Source organism: Fukomys damarensis, unplaced genomic scaffold, assembly GCF_012274545.1.
Source record: "Fukomys damarensis isolate Sample0158 unplaced genomic scaffold, DMR_v1.0_HiC HiC_scaffold_4, whole genome shotgun sequence".
NCBI classification, from domain to species: Eukaryota; Metazoa; Chordata; class Mammalia; order Rodentia; family Bathyergidae; genus Fukomys; species Fukomys damarensis.
The window spans coordinates 30,223,088-30,245,273 of record NW_022900916.1 but is presented as its reverse complement, the minus strand read 5'-3'; the positions used below and the strand labels follow the sequence as shown (position 1 = coordinate 30,245,273).

The window sequence follows — 22,186 nt, the reverse complement described above, 5'->3', positions numbered from 1 at the left end:
AGAGTTGGAGCTTCCTTTTCTCAGCAGAGCTCCGAGCTGTACTGGAATTATGTGCTCTGGTGTGTGACACTTTCAGTAGCGCATCTGTGCTGCCCTCTAACAAAGAAGCGACTGTGTCCCCCGGAGTTGTGCTTCTCAGCAGAGGCACTTGCGCCAGCCACAGTGAACTTATTCCTGGACATCAGTTAATGATCAGGCAGTTTAATGGATTTATAGAATTCCATGTCAAAGGGGGAAAAAGTGCAGTGGTTTAGAGTGTAGAGCACTGTCATGAATACATTTGCTATTTCCGTTAGGTAACCATTAGGCTCTTTAATAACCATTCATTACTTAATAAGAACTTTAATAAGTTTTTAATCTGGGGTACAAGTATGGTTTAGATTTGAGGAGTCAGTGCATTTATCAGGGAAAAAGAATCACATCTTCGGTTTTGCTAACCTGCAAATGAAATGGCATTTCTTTATTAAATGTAGCATTTCCTTCCATTTTGAATGTAGACAAGAAATCACAGTGGCATTAGCATTGATAGAAATATTTTCATATCACATGCACTGTCATAAATACCTTGAAACTTTTATCTCATCACTACTGGTTAAGCCCACTGGTTACTCTTATAGAATGTATAGAATGTGTACACACACACATATAAACCTTATCACAAAGTTATGTTTTAGTGTATCATTTCTGTGATAACATTTTTATATATGTATGTATGTACAGTTAGGTTTCTGTATCCCTTATTTCTATATCTGTGGATTTAAGCAACCACAGACTGAAAATGTAGTTAAGCCTATGATGGTTGCATTTATACCTAACATGTACAGACTATTTTTTTGTCCTTATTCCACAATCAATATAGATTATCAACCATTTGCATAGCATTTACATGGCATTAAATGTTATAAATAATCTATACATGTCTTAAGATATGCAATAGGCTGTGTGCACAGGTGATAATGCAAATATTGTGCTGACCAGGGACTTGAGCATCCACTGACCTGGGTATGCATAGGGAATCTTACAGATATGAGGGTTATCTATTTATGTATTTGTATTTCTAGAAGGGTGAGGCATTAATCAGTTTGGAATATTAAAAACATTATTGTAAGACTCCAGCCCTGGACAGCCAGAGGGACCTATAACTTATGCACGCGCGTGCGTGCGTGAGCACACACACACACACACACACACACACCTGCACGTGCACACACACAGGAAGATTTGTTATTAGGATGCACTGAGTTAATGCTTACAAACTACTTGACACCCTTCTTGGTGTGTAATAAATATCTGTTCCTATTGCTCTTACGAACGCCTCCCAGCATTCATCTATTTTCACGATAAAGAAGTCTTCCCTCTGTTCATGTAGTCCTCAGGGGATATTATGTATTAAAAGTTCAAATGATGAAGTGAGTTCAGTAGCATTTATCAGATAGGCCTGGAACTACTGCGGCTGTGCCCAGTTACAGCTTCATGGAAACCAGGAAACTCTTGCTGAGAGGTAGAAGCAGCAGAGAAGGCTAAAGAGGTGTTTGACGTTTTGGCCACATGGCAACCTATGAATAGCAAATAAAAGTGGATAAATTGAGCAGAGATATTTCTAAAACATTGTTTAACAATAATTCCAAACATCCCTGCTGACAATAAATGAAGCACATCCAGCTTTTTAAAATGATTTTTCTTTGTGCTAAGTTTCTAACATATGGAAACAGGGAAGAAGGGAAATATAACCACTTACTTAGAAACAGGCTATCAAAGCAAAAGCCCTAAGTATCTGGCAACTTCCTGTTCTTCTGCTATGTAGCATGGAGAGGTGGATATTTATTTTTGTTCCTAATATGTATTGTTTTGTGCAGCAACCAGAGTCCCAAGGTTCAGATTCTGGCAGCAGCTCTGTCTTCTTGGAGCTGCTGCAGGAAGGGACTTCCCACTTTTTCCTTTGTTCAATTCAGTTGCTTCTCCCTGTCCTTCCCACCTACTGTTTGGTGGCATAGGGTCCATCTCATCATCTCTATGTTGGGGAGAAGCAGAAAGCATATTGAATCTTTTAAAGATCCATTTTTTGTGAGTTTGAAAACATTTATCAGCATTGTTTTCTTTTTTAAAATTAAATATTTCATACATGTAGAAGAATAGTTATAATGCTTGTATTAGATAAAATTATGATACTTAATACCTTTGTATTTACCAGCAAGATCAAAAAATACTAACTAGTATCCCTCCTCATTACCAGTAGCTTGCCTACCCTATGCCTGTGGAGATTAACCATTATCACACATTTTGTTATTATCTTATTCCTTTTGTTGGCATCAATCGTCTTACTATAGATAGACCTATCTGGAAATGATATTTTCCTTTTTGTGCTTAATTTCATATAAGAAGAATTGTTCTTTATTTTTCAGTAACATACTTGTGCTCTTCAACATTGTTTTCTGAGATTCACCCAGGTGATATGGTCGGTTTTGTGTTCTTTTTCATTGCTATATAGTATTCTGTGGTGTGATTATATTGGATTATGTCTTTTTGCTACTACAAATAGTGCTGCTGTGAACATCTGTGCACATCTCTTTGTGCCTGTTTCAGTGTCACTAGATAATTTCTGTTTTCCGAGATGATTGTGTCCTTACCAGACATGTCTAAGTGTTCTGGTTATTCCATTATTTCAGCAAACATTTGGATTTCTCTCTCATCCTCTTTCACCTAGGCTTGTTAAATCAAAGGAGGAATTAATGACTTTAACATTCATGATCTGTATCCTTTCCCTTGCTGTCTCCTGTCTTCTTTCCTGACCACCATCCGATTAAAGGACTCTAGTGTCCACACACACACAGTGGGGTGTGGAGCACATGTCATGCCCATTTCTTGGTGGTGCTTTGTTCATACAGATGTATTATTCTCTCTGGGATCCTGTGCTGAGGTTGGCTACCACCCTCCCCAGCTTTCAATGCAGTTCTTCCAACAGTGGCTCAGTGGTAAGAAACAACTAAAAAATTCCACAGGTTTCAGCTTATGTCTTAATTTTTCAGGCAAGCTCAGACTTCTCCCCTCAGGAGAAGAACCTGGACCTTGACAGAATCCTTTTTTGCCCATCACTTGTCCGCTGAGCCGAGGAAGAGAAGTGATTTTGTCAGTTGCTTGGCCTCAAGTCATACCGGAAAGTCAAGCAGAAGGAAAATGGTGCAGTTTCCTGCACCCAGGTCCTCCCCTTGCATTTCTCACATCTGTTCTCTGATATCCTCCGCATTGGCCTCATTCGATTCATTTCCTAATTCTTGTCACAGAAACCACAAAGAACTACTTGAAAAGAAAAACACTGCATTTATACAAACCAATAAAAATAGTGCTGCACTTTGAGAACATTAAAAATACTCATGAGGGCTATCCCACATTATAAACTCCAAAATGAAACCATTTCTGGCCGTGGCGTTTAAAGAGATACATTTCAAATGTGTATTTTAAGTTGCTATTGTTTCCTATTTTTCCTTTTCTAGCATCCTCCTTAGCTGGTCCTAACCAGTCTCCCTCCTCATAGCTCAAGCCGTCTCCTGCGCTTTTTCCAAGGCCCACGTTCCGTCCCATCTGCCCCTTTTTACAGACCTGGTCCAGACTCACATGTCTACTCTGGTAGTGAAGATACTTGATCTCATCTCTGCTTTCTCTTTCTCACCCTCACCCTCCTTCCCAGTTAGAATCCCAAGACAACAGGAAACCCCTTTCATTCCCCAACACTGGGAGTCCACTGGGATCCCCTCCCCGTCCCTAAAACTATTTCTGTCTCCAGCAGCCCCTCCAGGCAGCCAGCCAGGACCCTGCCCCAGCACGTCCTTCTCCCTGCTCCAAGCACATCTCCCATAGCAGGCACCACCTGGGGTTCCATAATTTAACTCTTTCATTGTCCTGCTGCCTTCCCCTTCTACATACATCTTGAGGACAGGAATAAGGTGTTGGTTGCACACCCTTGCCACAGTTCCTGGCACTGAGCGAAGGGTCAGTGAATGAAAATCAGATTGGCCCCTCCCTCATCCCTGTACCTCTCTCCTCTGCCTCTGAGAGTGTGTGTGTGTGTGTGTGTGTGTGTGTGTATCTCTTATACAATGCTGTGGTTACTCACCATTTGCACACACCAGTGTGTCTTGTAGGAGTTGACTAGACATGCTGAGATAATGAATAGTTCAACATAATTCCCTTCAAACTGAAGAAGGCATTATTTAAAGATTGCTTCCTTTCTGTGTTGCATAAGAGAGGAAAAAAAGTATTCTGGAATACAAATTTATGCAAGGACTTGGAGAATTTCATTATCCCAGTCCTGATGAGAGCATCCTCTCCTTTTCAAAAATAATTGAATTCTTGGTTTTTGTTTTGTTTCCTTTGCTTAAAAAATACCTCACTGCTTGCTTCCTGAAAACAAAGGAAATAATAAACAATAGCAACTCCCAATTTTACTCTGATTATTTGCCAAGAATCTTCTTAGTTCATGTAGTTCTATTTCATTAGAGAGGACCGATTAACATAGGAAAAAATGCTTCTAAATTAAGCTACCCAAATATGCACTTACTTAATGTTCTGGGAGCTCATTTATTGTATTATTTAAAATATAAATTGGCTAGCCCATCTATTTATTGAGGTATAGCAGCTAGGCAACAATGCATAATTTTCTCTTAGCTGTTGAGTGGTTTTTAATAACCTAGTGACATTTAAAAGAGAACCATTTCATTAAATGAAATGTAAATAAATACTAAGAAGTTTCAAATTTAAAGATTTTTCTACCCATGGAAAATGGGTTTTTAAAATTAGTGGTATTTTTAAAACAAAGAGTGAATTGGGGTTTGCTTTTTAAACAGTAACTTTTAATTCTTTTAAAGTGTAACCAAAGACTCACAGACTCGCTTGTGAGAATGTTAAACAGAGCTAGAAAATGAACAAATAAGGTAGAGAGTGCAGTGAGGTAGAGACAGAGGCAGTGGAAGGAGCATAAAGTTGTGTTGAAATACTGCCACATGGTCAGATGGATTAAGGCACTATTTTTGCCTTGGACAGTTTTTGACTGAGTAGTAAAAAGTACGTGTTATTTCTACAAATGGGATCTTGAAAATGTCAACCTTTAGCATGCTCTGTACCCTAAATTCCTGAGTCTCAAGGACATTAAGGGGTTCTGGGGCTTCCTTACAGTATGAGTTGACAATAGAATTGATTCCAGTTATCCTGTCTGGTCTGGCATTTTCCTAACCAGACCATCTGTGAGCGTCTCAGGTGCTCCGGTAAAAGCAGGAGGACCCTGCCAAGGCTGAGGTGTGGCCTTGAGACTCTAGTATTGCCAGCTATACTGAAATGCAGAGAGAGAGGCTGAATGGAAGGCCCTCTTCACCTTTCTACACATATTTGAAACTCAGAGAAAATTTGGATTCTACTGTTTTAGCCACTTCAGTGGATATTCCTTCCGCTTACCTTGAAAAAGAGGAAGAGGCCAGAACACTTCCTCTTTCTCTGGGAGAGACAAAATTTCAGAGAATGAATGGTCTGAGAGCAAATCAGAGGCACTGGTTTGTACTGTTTGCCAATTTCCGTGGTGTAAATACTCCCTCCTTGGCTGATTACCGGTTACCAACTTGACCACTAAATTTGAAGGTGGGCACAAAGTGCATGATTTACCTTTGTCACCCAGTGAGAGAGAGCTCTGCACTCCTCTGCTATAACCATCCCGTGCTGCTGCTCCCAGGAAGCACAGCTTTTGCAAGTTGGCTGGCTCTTGTTCTGTGATACCCAGAAGACCATGAGCCACGATCTGTCTTCGCAGCACACTGAATGAGAGCATTGACTGCTGTAACCTCTGTCCTCTTCTCCCCCACTCTCAGCCTCTCCTTGGAAAGAAACTTCATATGTAGATCCAAAAGTGAGATACTGAGTAAGAGTAAAGAGTGAACTGAGTTCTGCTTTTGATCCTCTTGTGGATATCAAATATAAAAACAACTCGGAGGAACCGCATGAAGAAATGAAGTTTCAATTACTTCTTAATTGCCTCAAATCCTATGTTACAAAAGTGGGTTCCTAGAAGGAGGAGGAAAGGCAGAACAGCTTTTTACCACTCTGCTAAGACAAGTAAGGTCTTGCCCGGTTGACATGGCTGTGTAGGAAGCAGAGGATGTTTGGCACTTCGTGTGGTGAGAGGGAGAGGGGGCGGGGGGGAAGATGAGAGGCATCATGATGCTGGCGAGCTTCGGGGATAAAACGTGCCCCAGACACAATTCAGTTGAGCATTTTGATGGACGTTTGATTTCACACTCAAGCTGCTTTCCTACTTTAATTGGGACCTTTCCCATGGGAAGGAAGGATTCATAAGGTGGCAATCAAAAAAGCCTAGCAGATAAATACTTCATTTTCTGAAGAATCTATTATAATCCTTTCTTTCAGAAAACTACAGTAATGAACTATAGCTTCTTAGTATTATAACTTGGGTTTTTACCTCCACTAAATTAAAGGGGGAAACTGTTATTTTGACTCTAAAAATTTGATAATGAGGATATGGTGTCCATTGGTTTAGTGCTTATTTTTTTGCCTCTATCAACATATGGTGCAGTTAATGTGTGTTTGGGGACTGAGCATCATGTAATATTGTATATGCATTGTCTCTTTGGGTCCTTATAGAGTCGGATATGCTTAGAGTGACCAACCATTCCAGATAATCTGACTGTTTTTTTTTTTTTTTACCTTTAGTTCTATTTTCCTGGAAACCTCTTGGTGTCAGGACAACTGACAGAACTAGTCACCTTAAATTTTATCTCCATTTTACAAATGAAATAGTAGAGGCAATTAAGTCACTATGCCAGAGTCCTGGAGCTGGGCTCAAACCCAGATCTGCTGAATCCTGGTTCATGCTCTTAACCACCATACCAAGTCATTTCCTGTTACTTTTTTCTGTGCTTTTAGGTTTCCATTAACTACAGTGACTAAGGAAAGAGAAAACTCTTCATTCATCCCAACCTTGCCTGAAGTCACCAGTTTCTTGGAGTTGATATAGAGAAAATTCTATAACTTTAAAAAATTATTGTTTCACACATTCATAGCACATCTAACTTATCCAATGAGATGACACTAAAGAAACTTAATTCAAGGGTCTTTGCCACTCTGGTATTAATTTTGTATCTCTCTAAAACGAAGTAGTATATTACTTAATGAAAAGATTTCTTCTGCTTAGAGAAAGCAAACATTTTCTTCCATTTTATCTCATCTAATCTAGGACTCATAATAAACTCCCTTTTACCACTTTTACCTTACTAGTTATACATGATTTTATTATCTCTCCTTTTAATGTTTACCTAAAGATGATGACATATGGCATGATTTAAGAAAGCCAACCTTGTCTATATATTTAACCATTTTCAGGTATGCCAGGGTACTTTTTAAAACTTCAACTCAACTAATGCTACTCTTGTGTAAATCTCTTTTGAAAACTTACATAGTTAAAACTCCAAAAGATATTATTAATATTAATGTCCATTATTTTTGCCCACAGATGTAAATTTTCCATTACTCTTCGTTCTTCTGTACATTTCTATGTTTCTATTAGGGATAATTTACTTTGGTCTGAAGAACAGCCTTTAGTGTTTCTTTAAGTGTAAGTCTGATGGCAAAAGCTCTTTCAGCTATTTGTTTCCTTGAAAATATCTTTGTCTGGTCTTCATTTCTTCAGAAATTCTGGCAATTATTTTCTTTTAGAACTTTAGAGATGCCATTTTATTATCTTTCATTTCTCATTGTTTCTGTTATCAATCTATTGTCTGCTTTTATGGTACTGAAACCGATGTTTCTTTTCCTAAAACAGGTTTTAAGATGTCCTCTGTCTTTGGTTTTATTATGTATATAGATGCCATCAGTTTTCTTTGCATTTATCCTACTTAGAGTTTCTTGAGTTTCTCAAAATTTTCATCAGTTTTGAAATTTTTCAGTCAGTATGTTCAAATGTTGCTTTCTCTTTTGGCCTATTCCTTCCTTATATTTTATTCTAGGACTCCAGTTGAAAAGAAGTTAAGTATTTTGTAGTCCCAAATATTTTGTTCTCCTTTCTGTATTTTCTAGACCTTTTTTCTGCAATAAGTATGGACATTTTTGGCTAACCTAGAAAATGTGAGGTTCCAGTTCATGTATTTTTTTCTATTGTGTCTAATATACTATGAAATTATCTGTGAAGTTCTTAACTTCAGTTAACAATGAATAAATAAATTTTCAGTTCTAGAATTTATACTTTTTCTCTTTTGATATATTTTAATTCTCCAGTAAATTTTCTGGTTTGCTCCCTAACTTCTTTAATATGTTGTTCACAGTTAATTAAAACTAATTGGTGATAACACCAACATCTGGTGCACTATGGTCTCTTTCTGTTGTCTATTTTTTCCCCTTTGGTTTTTAGGCACTTGATCTTGTCTTTTAGTGTGCACAATAAACTGTGTTGAATATTAGACAAAGTATATGAAGAAAGTAAAAAAAAGGTGTTACTTCTTTTCCAAAATGATTTAATTTCTTCTGGAAAACAGTTGGAGTAGGGGAAGATCACATTCATTCACCCAAGGACTGAGAGAATTGTTTTGGTGCTGGGTGTCAAGGTGCGTGAGGCCAATCTGTTTCTGTACTTCCCGGCTCCTTGTCTTTCAGCACTAGCCATCATTGCTTCTCCTCCACATTTTCTTTTCTTTGGGGCTTTTCGGCTGAAAGTTTTCCTTTACCCTTTATTCTTTCATCTGGTTTTTTTGTTTTGTTTTGTTTGTGGTTTTTGTTTATTTGATTTAATTTTTGCTGGGCTTCTTGATCAGAGAAGCTTAAAAAGTCATACATTGCTCAAAAGACCACACAAAATGGTGGGCCCATTTCTCTCAAAAGACCACACAAAATGGTGGGCCCATTTCTCTGCAGTCATCTTTTTTCCATGATTGTGGTCTCTCAAGCACTGTAGATCTCTGTATCTTTAAACAGTATTCTTTTTCATCCAGCTTTTAGTACTATTCACTGGTGTGAGGTTGATTTGACACAAGTAAGTGAATCATAATCAGAACTGCAAGTCCCAAATTACAATATTGTTGCAACTGATTAAGTAAGATGGTCCATATAAGAAGTGCTGTGGAGCAGACTGAAGGTCTCTCTTAAGTACTGCAGGAAAGTATATGGCTTACGTAACCACCATGGCTACATGCGGGCCTCTTGAAGCTCCTCATAGTCCCTTTTTGTCTCCTACTCAGTAATCATGTCCAACACTCCAAGTGCATGATATGAAACGTCATTGATAGTTCTCCCTGAGTTTTGCTGAAACAACTCTTTCCCTTCACTCTTGCTCTGTTTATTTTTGGAAGAGCCTTTTCTCATTCTGTTGGGAAGTGTCTGCTAATAAGCTTTGGCTTGTTTTTATTCTCATTTCCAATTACCTTTTCTCTTTCATATGTCTTTATTTGAGTGCATATTAATTTTATTTCTCTTTATAGTTAGTGTCTGAAAGCTAAAAGGCAATATTTAGTAAATGTGGTGTGGAACAAAAATAGTGAAAGAACTTTGGTGTAAATCAGAGAGCTTTTTAACAAGCAAGAGTCTCATTGGGTAATGGAAATCAGGATAAACCAATTGTTCATAATCTATCCCCTAAATCTGCATCTCCCAGAGGTCTTTTTTCTCCTGTCCTGATTAACAGCACCACCCTTTGTAAATCTGCATATTTCAGAAGCCTGAAATAAGGATAAGTGGTGCGGGAGGCTCTCATTTAACTTTAATATCTGATTAATCACTGATTTTATTGGTTCCACCTCAACATCCTCATTTCCTTCCCTGTCTTTCTCTCTTTCCCATAGCCTGCATTATCTCTTACCTGATCTAATCATCCACTTATTTGCCCCTTTACCCCAGTATTACTGCCTTCCAAGTCAGCCTCCTCTCTACATATTAAGTAGCTTTTTCATAATACGGATCAGAGCATGTCACTACCTTATTTCAACCTTTCTAGAATCTATTTAGAATAGGCAGATCCACAGAGACACAAAACACATCAGTGGTTTCCAGGGTCTGTGGGGGAAAGGGGAAGGAGTGGGGTTATTAATGGGCATAGTTTCACTTAGAGTGAAGAAAACATTCGGCAAGTAGATGGTAGCAATGGTTGCACAACCCTGTGAAGGTACTAAATTCTACTGAAATGTGCACTTTAAAATGGCTAAAATTATAATGTATCTCAAGTATATTTTACCATAATGAACAAAAACTCTAGAGTATCAGATCTGTTCATCCAGTTATTCACAGGAGCCTCTCATGACCCACTCGCGTTGCCCATTCAACTCTCCTTCCATCTTCCATTTGTTCCTCCATGGTCAGGGTCATGTAGAGACTGCCGCGTGTGCATATGTGTGCCATCAGGCTACACTATTCTACACTCTTGGCAGTGCATCCCACCACCCCTTCCCCACCCACTCTGTCTGTTCAGCGACCTTCTCTGAGACCCTGAGATGTCTCCCTGACACATCTACATCAGCGAGTCTCCTGTGAATGTCCCTGAATTTAGATCCCGAATCTTGCTATCTAAAAAGGTACCGCCAGGAGACATTTACTGCGAGGTGCAATATCTGTATCCAGGGAGATAGTATCATTGTCTAAAGAATAAAGTGGAATGAAGTTTTCTTTGCATAACTCTTTTAAAATTCGTGATGCATTTGTGACCCCCTTGCGATATCTAGAACACATGGGTTTTAGAGGCACCCCAAATATACAGTGCCAGTAATGAGAACGTTTCCCTCCAGGGAGCCTTGAGATTAATCTTGTCACATTTAAATATGTAATCATGACTCTGTTGTGTTTTGTCACAACCTCTAAAAGCTGCCTAGTGTGGTTTGTGTCCTTAGTTTGTAAGCAATGAGGTTTGGCTATAAATAACCGCATAGGTTATCTTTCAGCACTCGTAAATTCATTTTTATTTGTTTGGGTTTTTTTGTTTTGTTTTGTTTTGTTTGATTTACAAGTTATTGAACTCAGGTCCTTGCACTTGTGAGGCAGGCCACCGAACCACTGAGCTAAATCCTCGGCCCGCGTAAATTCATTTTTGAGATTAACATCAGTAAAATGCTAAATGTGAATCCACTTGAGAACATATTTTGTGTGGGAATTTGGGGATGTGTGAAGTGGCCTTTGTTCCTAAAGGGGCTTTTTTCCCCTGATCTTAATGACACCGTGTCCCTGTCATTGGGTCATTACATGTGGCAGCTCAGAAACTGAACCAAGGTTGGGCAGGTTGCTGAGAAAGCATAATGCCCAGCCCTTGCAGCTCTTCTTCACCAGTTTGTTTTCATGGATACACATAGCAGGTGGGCACAGGCGTGTGAGTGCGTATCAGGGGAGTGGGTGCCAGGAAAGCTAAAGTGATGTGGTGAGTAAGTAGATTTCTACTCTCCCTTGATGTAAGTAGAGAATCCCCTGCCTTGCCACAAAATAGATAAAGATCTGAACAGTGGATCTTAACAAGCACTTTTGAGACTGGAGACAGCAGCAGCACTTTGGAGGTGCTACAGATGCAGATTCTTGAGCCCCTCCCTAGAACTTCAGCATCAGAAATCCCAGTGATTTTATATACATGCAAGTGTAAGAAACACTATTTTAAACAATTCTTTTAAACCAAGATTATTGATACTAATATCAGAACACTGAGCGTTCTAGGGTAATTAGGTTGGTACAGACATTTTGATTTTGAATTTTAAATGCAGATCAATGTTGGGAGAATAATATTAATGACTAATACTTATTGAATACCCAGGCCAAGTACTGTGATAAGTGTTCCATGGACACTATTTTATTAGATCTTCATGTAATTCATAATGACCCCAAGAGGTAATGAATGCTTCTTTCCCAAGCACTGTATAGTCAAAGGAATGGAGTCTCAGAGAGGTTGAGTTACTGCTCAGGGTTACACAGCTTGCAGTGTCTCTTGTCATATGCATGTACTTTGACTCCAGAGCCTGGCTGTAATCCACTGTGCTGCCCTTCATTAGCCACAGCTCTGGTTCTGAGGTCAGGAAGATGTTTAGTTCTTGGGTATTTGAATTATTGCTGTTCCGGACCATGGCTGCCAAGCTCATTTCCAGTTGAAGCAGTTGGATTCTGTCGCACAGATGACTTGGCTAAGTGTCCTCAGCTGGGCTGAAACTGCACTGAAATCCCTCACCAGATCCCCACTGAGGCCAGAGACGTGGATGTCAGTCAGCCGGGAGAAGATTGTAGCCTAAGCCTGGGAGGACCAAACATTTTCCTGTAGAGTTCCAGGAAGTGTCTCTTGTCACACACCTGTTTGCTTGCAGCCTGTGACAAGCTATGGCATGTGTTGGGTTCCATGGCACAAGTAGATACAAATGGTGGACAGAGTCCAAGTCATCCAGGCCCCAGTGACCATGGGTCAAGTGTAGAATGAAGCAGCTTCCATTTGATATGTAAAAGAGTCCAATCCAGTCCCACACCCGTAAGTGGGGTGCTGCATCTCTTACAACCCCAGAGGATTGCAGAGAGTTGGGTAAGGTACCCTGTGACTGTGCTTGAAGGTTCAGCTGTGCAAGTACTGTGATTTAACTGAAACTCTGGTATTTGTGTCTGGTGCCAGGGGTCTAGCTGATTAACTCACAAGTGTGTGACTTGGGCAAACCACCTCACAGCTCCAGACAGCCCAGTCACCTTGACACTCATGTGAATGATGCTGCCTGCAGGTGTGCAGTCCACAACTTGGACAGCTGTTAGCAACAAGTTGTGATCGATCTCATATTGATGATTCTCCCTACCTCCACCAAGGTTGTGAAATGGCATGTGACTGGGGAAGAGTGGATAATTTTTAAATATAATAAACAAGGTGTTTTTTCCTGCTCAGTCCCCATAGATTGAAGTAGGTAAAAGCACCCAGCCTCCTAAGAAGGCCCTTATGAAGGTGATCTTCAGCTGCTGGCTGTTATTCAGCAGCTAGAGATTAGGGGAAGTGATCCCAGTCTTGCATGGGTGTAGGCACTCTGTCCCCTGGTGATTTTGTCCATTCCAAGGCAGGTCTTCTCTGGCCACACTGCCCCCCACACACACATTTGGCCCCCCAGCACTCACTGTCAGTCCTTGCCTTTTGGCGTTGGATCACGAAGGCTTCCCATGGTCCTCTGCTTGGAGTACTGGCTGGCAGGACATGCCTGGCAGTACAGGGGCCAGTCCTCCATTCATCCATGCAGAGCCCAGCTCACAGGGGCCCTCATGGCGATTAGAACTCACCTCAGCCAGAGATGATTGAAGAGTGCTTTATCCAGCTAACAATGGCACGGGTGGCAGAGCTACCCTGGTGAGTCTACACGTAAGACTGGGATGGTTCACCCTGTCTCAACTTTACTCAAAAGAAGAAACTCTGCAAACACACACTGAATTCTAGTTGATGCGATGTGTAGGTATTTGGGGGAATTGTATTGCTGTTCCCATTTTACTTGGAAATGTCAAAAAATAAGGTGAATTAATGGATGGATGGAGGAACAAGCAAAGGCATCACAATGTGTGAGAAAGCAAGCATAATGGATCTAAATGGTGAGTGTATGAAATCGTTTCAAGTTTCCAAATGTTTTAATTGCACAGCCTTGGGTGGGATGGGCGAGAGTGTTCTAAAAGGTGTGAAGGATTTCCTTCTGCTGTGCGTTTTTTGTAAGAGAATCAAAATATCCCCTTTATTACTATTAAAAGCTAAAATAGTAAATATTACTTAATGCCAGGGCCAAGTTGGCTGAAAATGAAAAGGTAATGAAATGGTAGAATTAGGTAAGCTCTATACTCAGGTGCACAGACCTAGTGTAGACCTCCCCACTTCCAGGTTCCAGCTAGGTAAGGCCCTGCCCCGAAGGGGTAGAGGGGGAAAACACACAAATCAGTCCCAGGAGGGAAAAAAGACTAGTAATTTTCAAGTTTTACACACATGAATAGTAAATACAATTGAATGAAATCAAACAACTATACAATTGAAAACTTTCCTACCTTTAAGGTAGCTATTAAAACTATCAAAAGCAAGACAATGAGCATATCCCAAGGCTTGGGTTCCTAGAATATATTCTGCAGTTCATAAAAGCTTTAAATACTTTAATCTGAATTAAAACTTTTCATTTATTTAGAAGGTCCATTTCTCTAAATCTCCAAGTGTTTTTTTGTCTTTCTCCTTTAAGGTCATTGTTCGAGGTGGAGGACATATTTTACCCTATGACCAGCCTCTGAGAGCTTTTGACATGATCAATCGATTCATCTTTGGAAGAGGATGGGATCCTTATGATTGATAAACTACTTTTCCACATGAGAACATCGGGAATTTTAACCTTTGAAAAGAAAATTTGGAAAACTAAAAGTGTCATGTAGATAAGAAATGTATCTTTTTATAACCGCAAGATGTTTCTCATCAATAAAAATTAGTTACCCTTTGAAACACATGAGCTTTTAATTTGCGGGCAGATGGTTTGTTACAAAATGTCTGTGCACAAGGAAGAGCTATATGATTTAAATTAGAGGATAGAAGGACTGGATTCTGTGACACTGATTCAGAAGTGAATGAATGAGATTCCGGATCTTTTACCAGGAATTTCTAATCCTTCCTACAAGTGCAGTAAATGAATAAAGTTGTCTCATCCTGTTGTATAAATATCAGAAGAGTTTGTCATACAATACATATGTCTGAAGGTATTTATAGATATTTTGGGATAAGAATAGCTGAATTATCACCCTCAGAAGAGTGGATGAAATTGTACCAGTTGTGAGGAAGAGATTTTTTTTTTAATCGTTCTAAGTTTATTGGTACATTTTAGGTATACAAAAATAGAAAAATCAGCATGAAAGGTAGCTTGAAATGCTTTGAAATAGAGGTCTTGTATGTAAAAGGAATAACATACCAATTCTGGATAAACAAGGCTTCTTATTCACATATCACAATTATCTTACTTTTTCTTCATTTTTTTAAAGTTTATTTGTTCATTTGATATTTTTATCAGGCTTTTGCAGGCTCCATTAAATCTGTCACTTTTGAGTTTTAAATTATCTCTTTCCTTTTAGCCCCCCCAATAAAGAACAACTTAATTTTATGTCATTGTTGGAATTAAAATCAGAATTAAACTGGCACCAAAACATAGACATGTAGAAATGTACCTATGTTAGTAATTTCACCACTGAACTGTCATCTCCGGGCACATCTCTGTGCCTTATGCAGTGTGTGCACACATCTCTTTGAAATTCCACAGCACATCTGGCTTTTCAACATCGCTTCCCTCTCCTACCATGCATTCTCCCACTGGAGAATTAAATTTAAAAAGTCAAAGCCTGTTATTGCTGCAATTATGAAGTTTGTTTTTCTAATTTCTCATTTTGTGCTTGATTTCATTCAGGCTTGTGACACTCCCCCCCTTGTATTTTCTTCATTGTGTCCACTAATTAAAAGTCACCAAATCAAACATTCTGGTCAAAAGCAGATTTTAAAAAATTATACAGAAAAATATTGATGGGGCAAGAGAAGCTGCAAAATGTTTTTCAGGTAGATCCTCATTATTTGTGCATTCTGAATTTGCAAATATGGCCTAGTCACCAAAAATTTATTTGTGACTCCAATATTAATCCTGGGCCTGTATTTCATGTAAGCTTTAAATACTTTGATCCAAATTAAAACTTTCCATTCATTTATAATGCCCTTTCTCTAAATTTCAAAGTGACTTTTTGTGGTTATGCACAAAGGTGGCAAAAAATTTGAGTTGACTAATACACATGTCCCCAACTGAGGTTGAACAAATGTGACACTTTGCCTTTTCATTTTACCTTTCATACTGGAAACAAGTGTCCTTTTCCAGTTTTTCTTAGTGCCACTTTCTGTGCTTTTTTTTTATGCTTTTCATTGCTGATTTTGCTATCTAAAATGGTCTTGAGCATAATACCTATGTGCTGTCTAGACACACACACACACACACACACACACACACACACACACACACAACCTCTAAATGCTGTATGCATATATTAATCCTGGGCCTGTATTTCATGTAAGCTTTAAATACTTTGATCCAAATTAAAACTTTCCATTCATTTATAATGCCCTTTCTCTAAATTTCAAAGTGACTTTTTGTGGTTATGCACAAAGGTGGCAAAAAATTTGAGTTGACTAATACACATGTCCCCAACTGAGGTTGAACAAATGTGACACTTTGCCTTTTCATTTTACCTTTCATACTGGAAACAAGTGTCCTTTTCCAGTTTTTCTTAGTGCCACTTTCTGTGCTTTTTTTTTATGCTTTTCATTGCTGATTTTGCTATCTAAAATGGTCTTGAGCATAATACCTATGTGCTGTCTAGACACACACACACACACACACACACACACACACGCACACACAGACACTCTAAATGTGCTGTATGGAAAAAAATTTCATTCAGACCTGAGTTAAACTGTTGGCTCTAAATTCAATATTAATGAATCAGTATATACTAAGTAAGGTGACTAAGAAACATACATAAAGCAAGGTTATGTGTTGATGGGTTGACAGGAATGTGGTGATCAGAAGCTAGAAGGAACCTAATCTTACATTTCCCTTAGGAGCAATGGCTCAGAGTTTGCTAAGTCTGTGTTAATGGGGATGTTCTAGAATAGAGCTACAGTGAACAAACATTCAGTTGTGTTTGCAAAACTCTTCCTATAGGACCTGGTGCACAATAATAGCTCAATAAATGCAAATCATGGATTTTTCATTTTTATCACTTGTCTGCCCCAGGTACTAAGACAGTAAGGGAGTATTGAGGTAGGGTAAGGACACAACTTGCCAGACCCTTCAGGAGCAGCCCTTGCCAATTCATCTGAGGGTACTGTCCACTGAGGCTGAATCTGAATGTATCATACTAAAACTGAGAAAAGGGTAAAGCAGAGACTAAAGAAAAACAAGATTTTAAATTTTAACTGGAGTTTTCACTTTCTATGGAATGTTCAAGATAGCCCATGAATGTACAGGGAGAAAATTCTAGAATGTTTAACTATACTTGTTTCATTTCAAAGTGAGAACATAGTAAGCCTTACTAATGTTTAACTCTGGATACACAACATGCCCTCCCTCAGTCCAGATGTGAAGACAGTCAGGTGACCCATGCGGTAGTCACTGCTGTTAGTGCAGAGTGGGAGAGGTAGAGAGGAGGCCCCAGAAAAAAGCATTTCTCTTGAGTCTGGGTCCAGCATGTTTCCAAGAATCGCAATTTATAGGCATACAGGATGTTGTCACTGTGATTAATTTTGTGTGTGTGATTAATATTATAAAAGCAAAACCTTCCAACAGTAAGGGCTTTATAACACTTCTCACGTGACTGTGGGTGGCCCCCTGGGGCCTTTCGTGCCACCCTGGTTACCCCATGGCAGTGTGTGTGTGTGTGTAAGGAGCCCCAGCTCTTGAGAACCAGTCATACAGTCTTTCTTTGATAAGGATGAGTGTTATAGACTGGCTTTCATCTCCTGTCACAGCAAGTGGCTACTGTGAGTGTATTTCTTAGCAGGTATCTTTTATTATTTAAAAAAATAAGTTCTGTACAATATCCTTTAAGGTAAAAGTGGCAATGTCACAATTAGTGAGAAAGTTAATTTATTTTCAAAGAAACTTGAATCTATGGCAACAGTGTTTTGAAAACAGATGTTTGGAAATGTTTCCATCTTAACTGTAAGCACAGCACAAAAACAAAAACATCCCCAAAATCCAAGGAAATATCAACAAAATTCTTTATATAAAAGGAGAGGGGTTGAGAAACGAGCTTTGGGAATTCATACAGCTTGTGGAATGAGGCGTTTCTTTTGGATCTACATATTGTGAAATATCTTTCAGTAGGACTTTGCCTTTTTGTTTTGTTTTGTTTTTTGTTTTTCTTTTCTTTGGTACCAGGAATTGAACTCCACACCTTGTGCCTGCCAGGAAGGCTCTGTACCACTGAGCTACATCCCCAGCCCTTCAGCTGTACTTTGAACCAGTCATTGAAATAAAGTAAATATAAAATCAGGAATTTACTATTTTATAAAAGGGTAGCTCAAAAATATCTGAAAATAATAAAATATATTCAACATGTTGATCCTATCAACTGCATTAATATTTTAGAAAGCAAAAATGTCTTGCATTCTTAAAAATCAAATAATTTTTTGCTACTGGGGATTGAATTTAGGACCTTCTGCTTGCTAGGGAGGTGCAACACAACTGAGCTAAATCCCTGGCCCCTCGCATACAATTTTTTAAAGTATTTTAAATTTCATATTTATTTTATTCCTTTTCACTTTGATTAAAATTTTACAACGTAAGTCAGTAGTGTCATGATTATACTTTATAAAGAAAAAAATATTTGGGGGTATGTCTTCAACATGTGTCTGTCTAGGAATCTAAACCAAGGCCTTGCAATGCAGTGTGAGTGTTCTGTCACTGAGCTATACCTCCTATCAGCAATGTTTCAAAGATAGGATTGACCATTACAAACTGTCGCTGCTATAAACATAGGTGCACCTATATCACTGTGATATGATTCTTTTAATTCTTTTGGAAAGATACCCAGAAGAGGGATGTCTGGGTTAAATGGAACCTCTAGTCCCAGCTCTTTGAGGTATCTCCATATTTATTTCCATAGTGGTTGCACCAGTGTGCACGCCTACCAACAATGGAGAAGGCTTCCTTTCTCCCTGAAACCCTGCCAACATTTGTTATTGTTTGATTTCTTGATAGCAGCCATTCTTTGTGGGGTGAGGTGGAATCTCAGTGTTGTTTTCATCTGCATCTCTCGAATGACCAGTGATGTGGAACGTTTTTTCATATATTTACTTGCTGCTTTTAATTCTTTGTCTGAGAAATGTCTGTTCATTTCAGATGCCCATTTTTGAATCTGGTCTTTATAGTTGGGGGGCCTGAATGTTTTGAGTTCTTTATATATTCTAGATAAGAGCCCTTTGTCTGAGGAGTAGCTGGTAAAAATTTTTTCCCACATTGTAGGTTGTCTTTTAGTTCTGTTGATGGTTTCTTTTGCATGCAGAAGCTTTTTAATAAGATGAGATCCCAGTTGCTGATTCTTTCTGCTAGTTCCTGTGCTACTGAGGATTTGTTCATAAAATCTTTTCCTATGCCAATGTCTTTAAGAATTTTGCCTAACTTATCTTCCAGCAAGTTCAGTGTTTCTTTTTTAATATTTAGATCTTTAATCCGCTTGGATTTTAGTATAGTGCATGGTGAAAGATAAGGGTCTAGTTTTAATCTTTGGCAGGTTGAAATCCAGTTTTTCCAAAACCATTTATTAAAGAGACTATCTTGCCTCCAGTGAGGATGGTTGCCTCCTTTGTGAAAGATGAGGTGGCTGAGTACATCTGGAGTTGTTTTTGTATCTTCCAGTCTGTTTGTAATAGCTAAAACTTGGAAACAGCCCATTTGCCCATCAGTTGGAAACTGGATATAGAAGATGTGGTTTTTCTATAAAATGGAATACTACTCAGCCATAAAGAATGAGAAATTAGATTCATTCATAGGAAAATGGATACATATTGAGGATATACTCCTAAGTGAAATAAATAAGTCACATATGTATAAATACTGAATAGTTTCTCTGGTGTAAAAAACTATCATAGTACATAAGATCCTAATGAGATAATTGACAATGTGAAATAGGAAGAAAAGGGCTAAAGGTGTAGGGAAAGTGGAAAGGGTAGGGAAAAGCTAATAAGGGAAAAGAAAAAAATATGAGAAAATGAAAAAATGGAAATAAAGTGTTTGTAAATGGGGAGAGGAGGAGGGGTGAAGGGAGGGCATAAACTAAAAAAAAAAAAAAAAAGGATTGACAGCGAAACAAACAAAAAAAATGTGCAGCCATTGCTTGAGAGGGCAGAAAATGTCTAATTCCAAAGTAGCCTTAAATTCTGTAGCAATTTTCTTTAAGTTTAAAGGCATCTAACAAAAGAAGGTGAGAGGAGAGGGGGAAGGGAGTAGGGAAGGAGGAAGGGAGAGAGCGAAAAAGGAGAAGAGGAGGGAAGAAAGAGGCAGTGGATTGCACAACAGGCTTTATGTTGAAAATTTTGTGAATTAGACTTTTGGAAACTTTTAGAATCAAGGATCCCTTCCACCTGAAGATGAGCTAGTGCACGTTTGAATTGTGATTTTTCTGGAAATTACTAAGAGTTCTCATTTAATTATTTATATGAAGTTCTCAAATTACCCTTTCTCATGCCACCAAAAAAATGATAAATATAGCCAGAAGCCAAGGCCTGAGATCTTGTAACAAGTTTCCTGACTTAAGCCCTGATTTACAAAAGGTCTGGAATCCCTTCCTTTCTTGTGAATAACAACACCCATGGTGATATGAATGTAAGCCATTTAAACCCTTCCTTCTAAGCTCAAAAAAAATGATCTCATTCCTTGTGCTGGGCCCTGGAGCCAACAAGGCTGGCCCAGAGATGACTGGTGAGGCTGTTCCCTCCTGTCACGGAGGAGTTTGTCCCGTGGGATGACATACAGCTACCTGCACAGATGTGTTTACTTTTTCCTGCATATTGTAGTAGTTATTGCTATTAAAATTCTGAAGATTTAAAAAACATTTCAGAAAAGAAATCTGAAAGTAATTAATTTTGTTGCTCCTAAGACACACAGCCTAGGAATTAAAAGCAGACTGTTGTGATTTATATCTGCTAGAATCCAGGGAAAGACATCTGTTCAATCATTTTAAAGGGATTTCTGGCAACCTCAGGAGTGTGACATTCCCCTGGGCTCTGTGTGTTTGAGGAGGAGGCCAGGGCTGTGCATACTGCTTAAATGGATTTCACAGGAAACTTTGCTGCATCTAACCAGATCTTTTGGGCAAATATAAGTCTTTTCATTAAACCTGTAATTTTCATATAGCAAAAGTAAGAATTGTTCATTGCAAAACAAAAAGTAAAAACCTCCTTTCGCCAATCCCATACCACACCCAGTGCAGGCCACTGGTAACTCATCCCAGTCCCGAGACTGCACCCAATGGGGAAGCAACAAAGATTCCCAACAAAAGAAAGCCAGTGTGGTGACCATAAGAATGGGCCCCTGGATGCTTGACAGCCCAAAGCCAAAAAATACCCACCATAGGCATGCCAAAGCTCAGCAAAGGATTAAAGACAATCTCTCCCTCTTGCCATGCTGTAGGAATAGTCATGGGTCTTTTTCCTAATTTCTCAATGAATAATACAATCAAAACTTATCCATACAATGAACAATTTCTGATGCTATGTTACATTTTGGTTCATGAGTCAAAGAGGGAAAAGAAGGACCTGAGAGGGCTTAAGGAGAGGAGAATGCTGTCTGTAGAGAGGAGGAAAATCTAGTACTTCTATCCGTCAGCCCTGTGAACAGGAAGTTCCTTGGATGCTTGATGTTTCAAGATCTTTCATCATGGTGGGCCACAGAGAACCACCAACGGGGCAGGACCTGTTGTAGGTACTAAAGACACAGACGCAAAGCTTTCCACTCCCCTGACCTACAGACCTTCTGAGTTGGGGAAAGAGTGTGACAGGGAGTGACCACTACACAAAGAACTCTAATCCCAATGTGATGCATGCCTTAATAGAGGAAGGTCCAAAGTGCTACACAGCAGAGAGTAAGGAGTGACAATTACTTGAGACAATGAGTGAGGTAGCAGGCTGGAGATTCTCAGGAAATGAGCAGCACTGGCGATGACCTTAGTGCTCAAGAGTGGTGAGGCTCTGGACACCTGATACATCTGCCTTCTCTCCTCTGATTTTATCCTCCATCCACCAAAAGCTCAATTTTTGTTGCAAAATCTGAAGTCTAAACTGACCACCCTCAGCTTCTATAATGGTAGAATAGTAGGTAAGACTCCCATATCAAACTCATTGGAATAAATCCCTAATGATCCCACTTCCCTTTCCTCGTCTTGTTTCTGGAGAGCCAGGGGAAGATGTAGAAGAAGGTCATCTCTGCAAGTCCACCCGTCAACTGGCCTCGGTGGCGTGTGAAATGGAATTTCTTTACTGAAGTCCCCATGTGCTGGACGGTAGCACGCTGAGACAGGCTGTCCTTTATCAATTTCCCATTTCCCCTGGGAAAGGGAACATCCTTTAAGGAGGATATTTTGAAATGGTTGTATAGTGTGACCTACTGGGGGAAATGCCAGAGGCTTTAGGGAAAAAAATAAACAACTTAAAAAAAAAAAATATATA

General features: G+C 39.1%; 1 protein-coding gene across 2 annotated transcripts in view; it reads left to right on the top strand.

Moving 5' to 3' along the window:
- The window catches only part of Cpvl (carboxypeptidase vitellogenic like), a 102,419-nt gene extending 87,965 nt beyond the window's left edge, over positions 1 to 14,454 (top strand). Inside the window, exon 14 of one of the 2 annotated variants that reach the window (XM_010628288.3) lies at positions 14,181 to 14,454. In XM_010628288.3, the coding sequence (XP_010626590.1) occupies positions 14,181 to 14,288 (108 nt within the window). In that variant the 3' untranslated portion in view covers positions 14,289 to 14,454. The remainder of the gene's footprint in view (positions 1 to 14,180) is intronic. The other variant, XM_010628290.3, reaches the window with a different exon arrangement.
- The last annotated feature ends 7,732 nt before the right edge of the window (positions 14,455 to 22,186 follow it).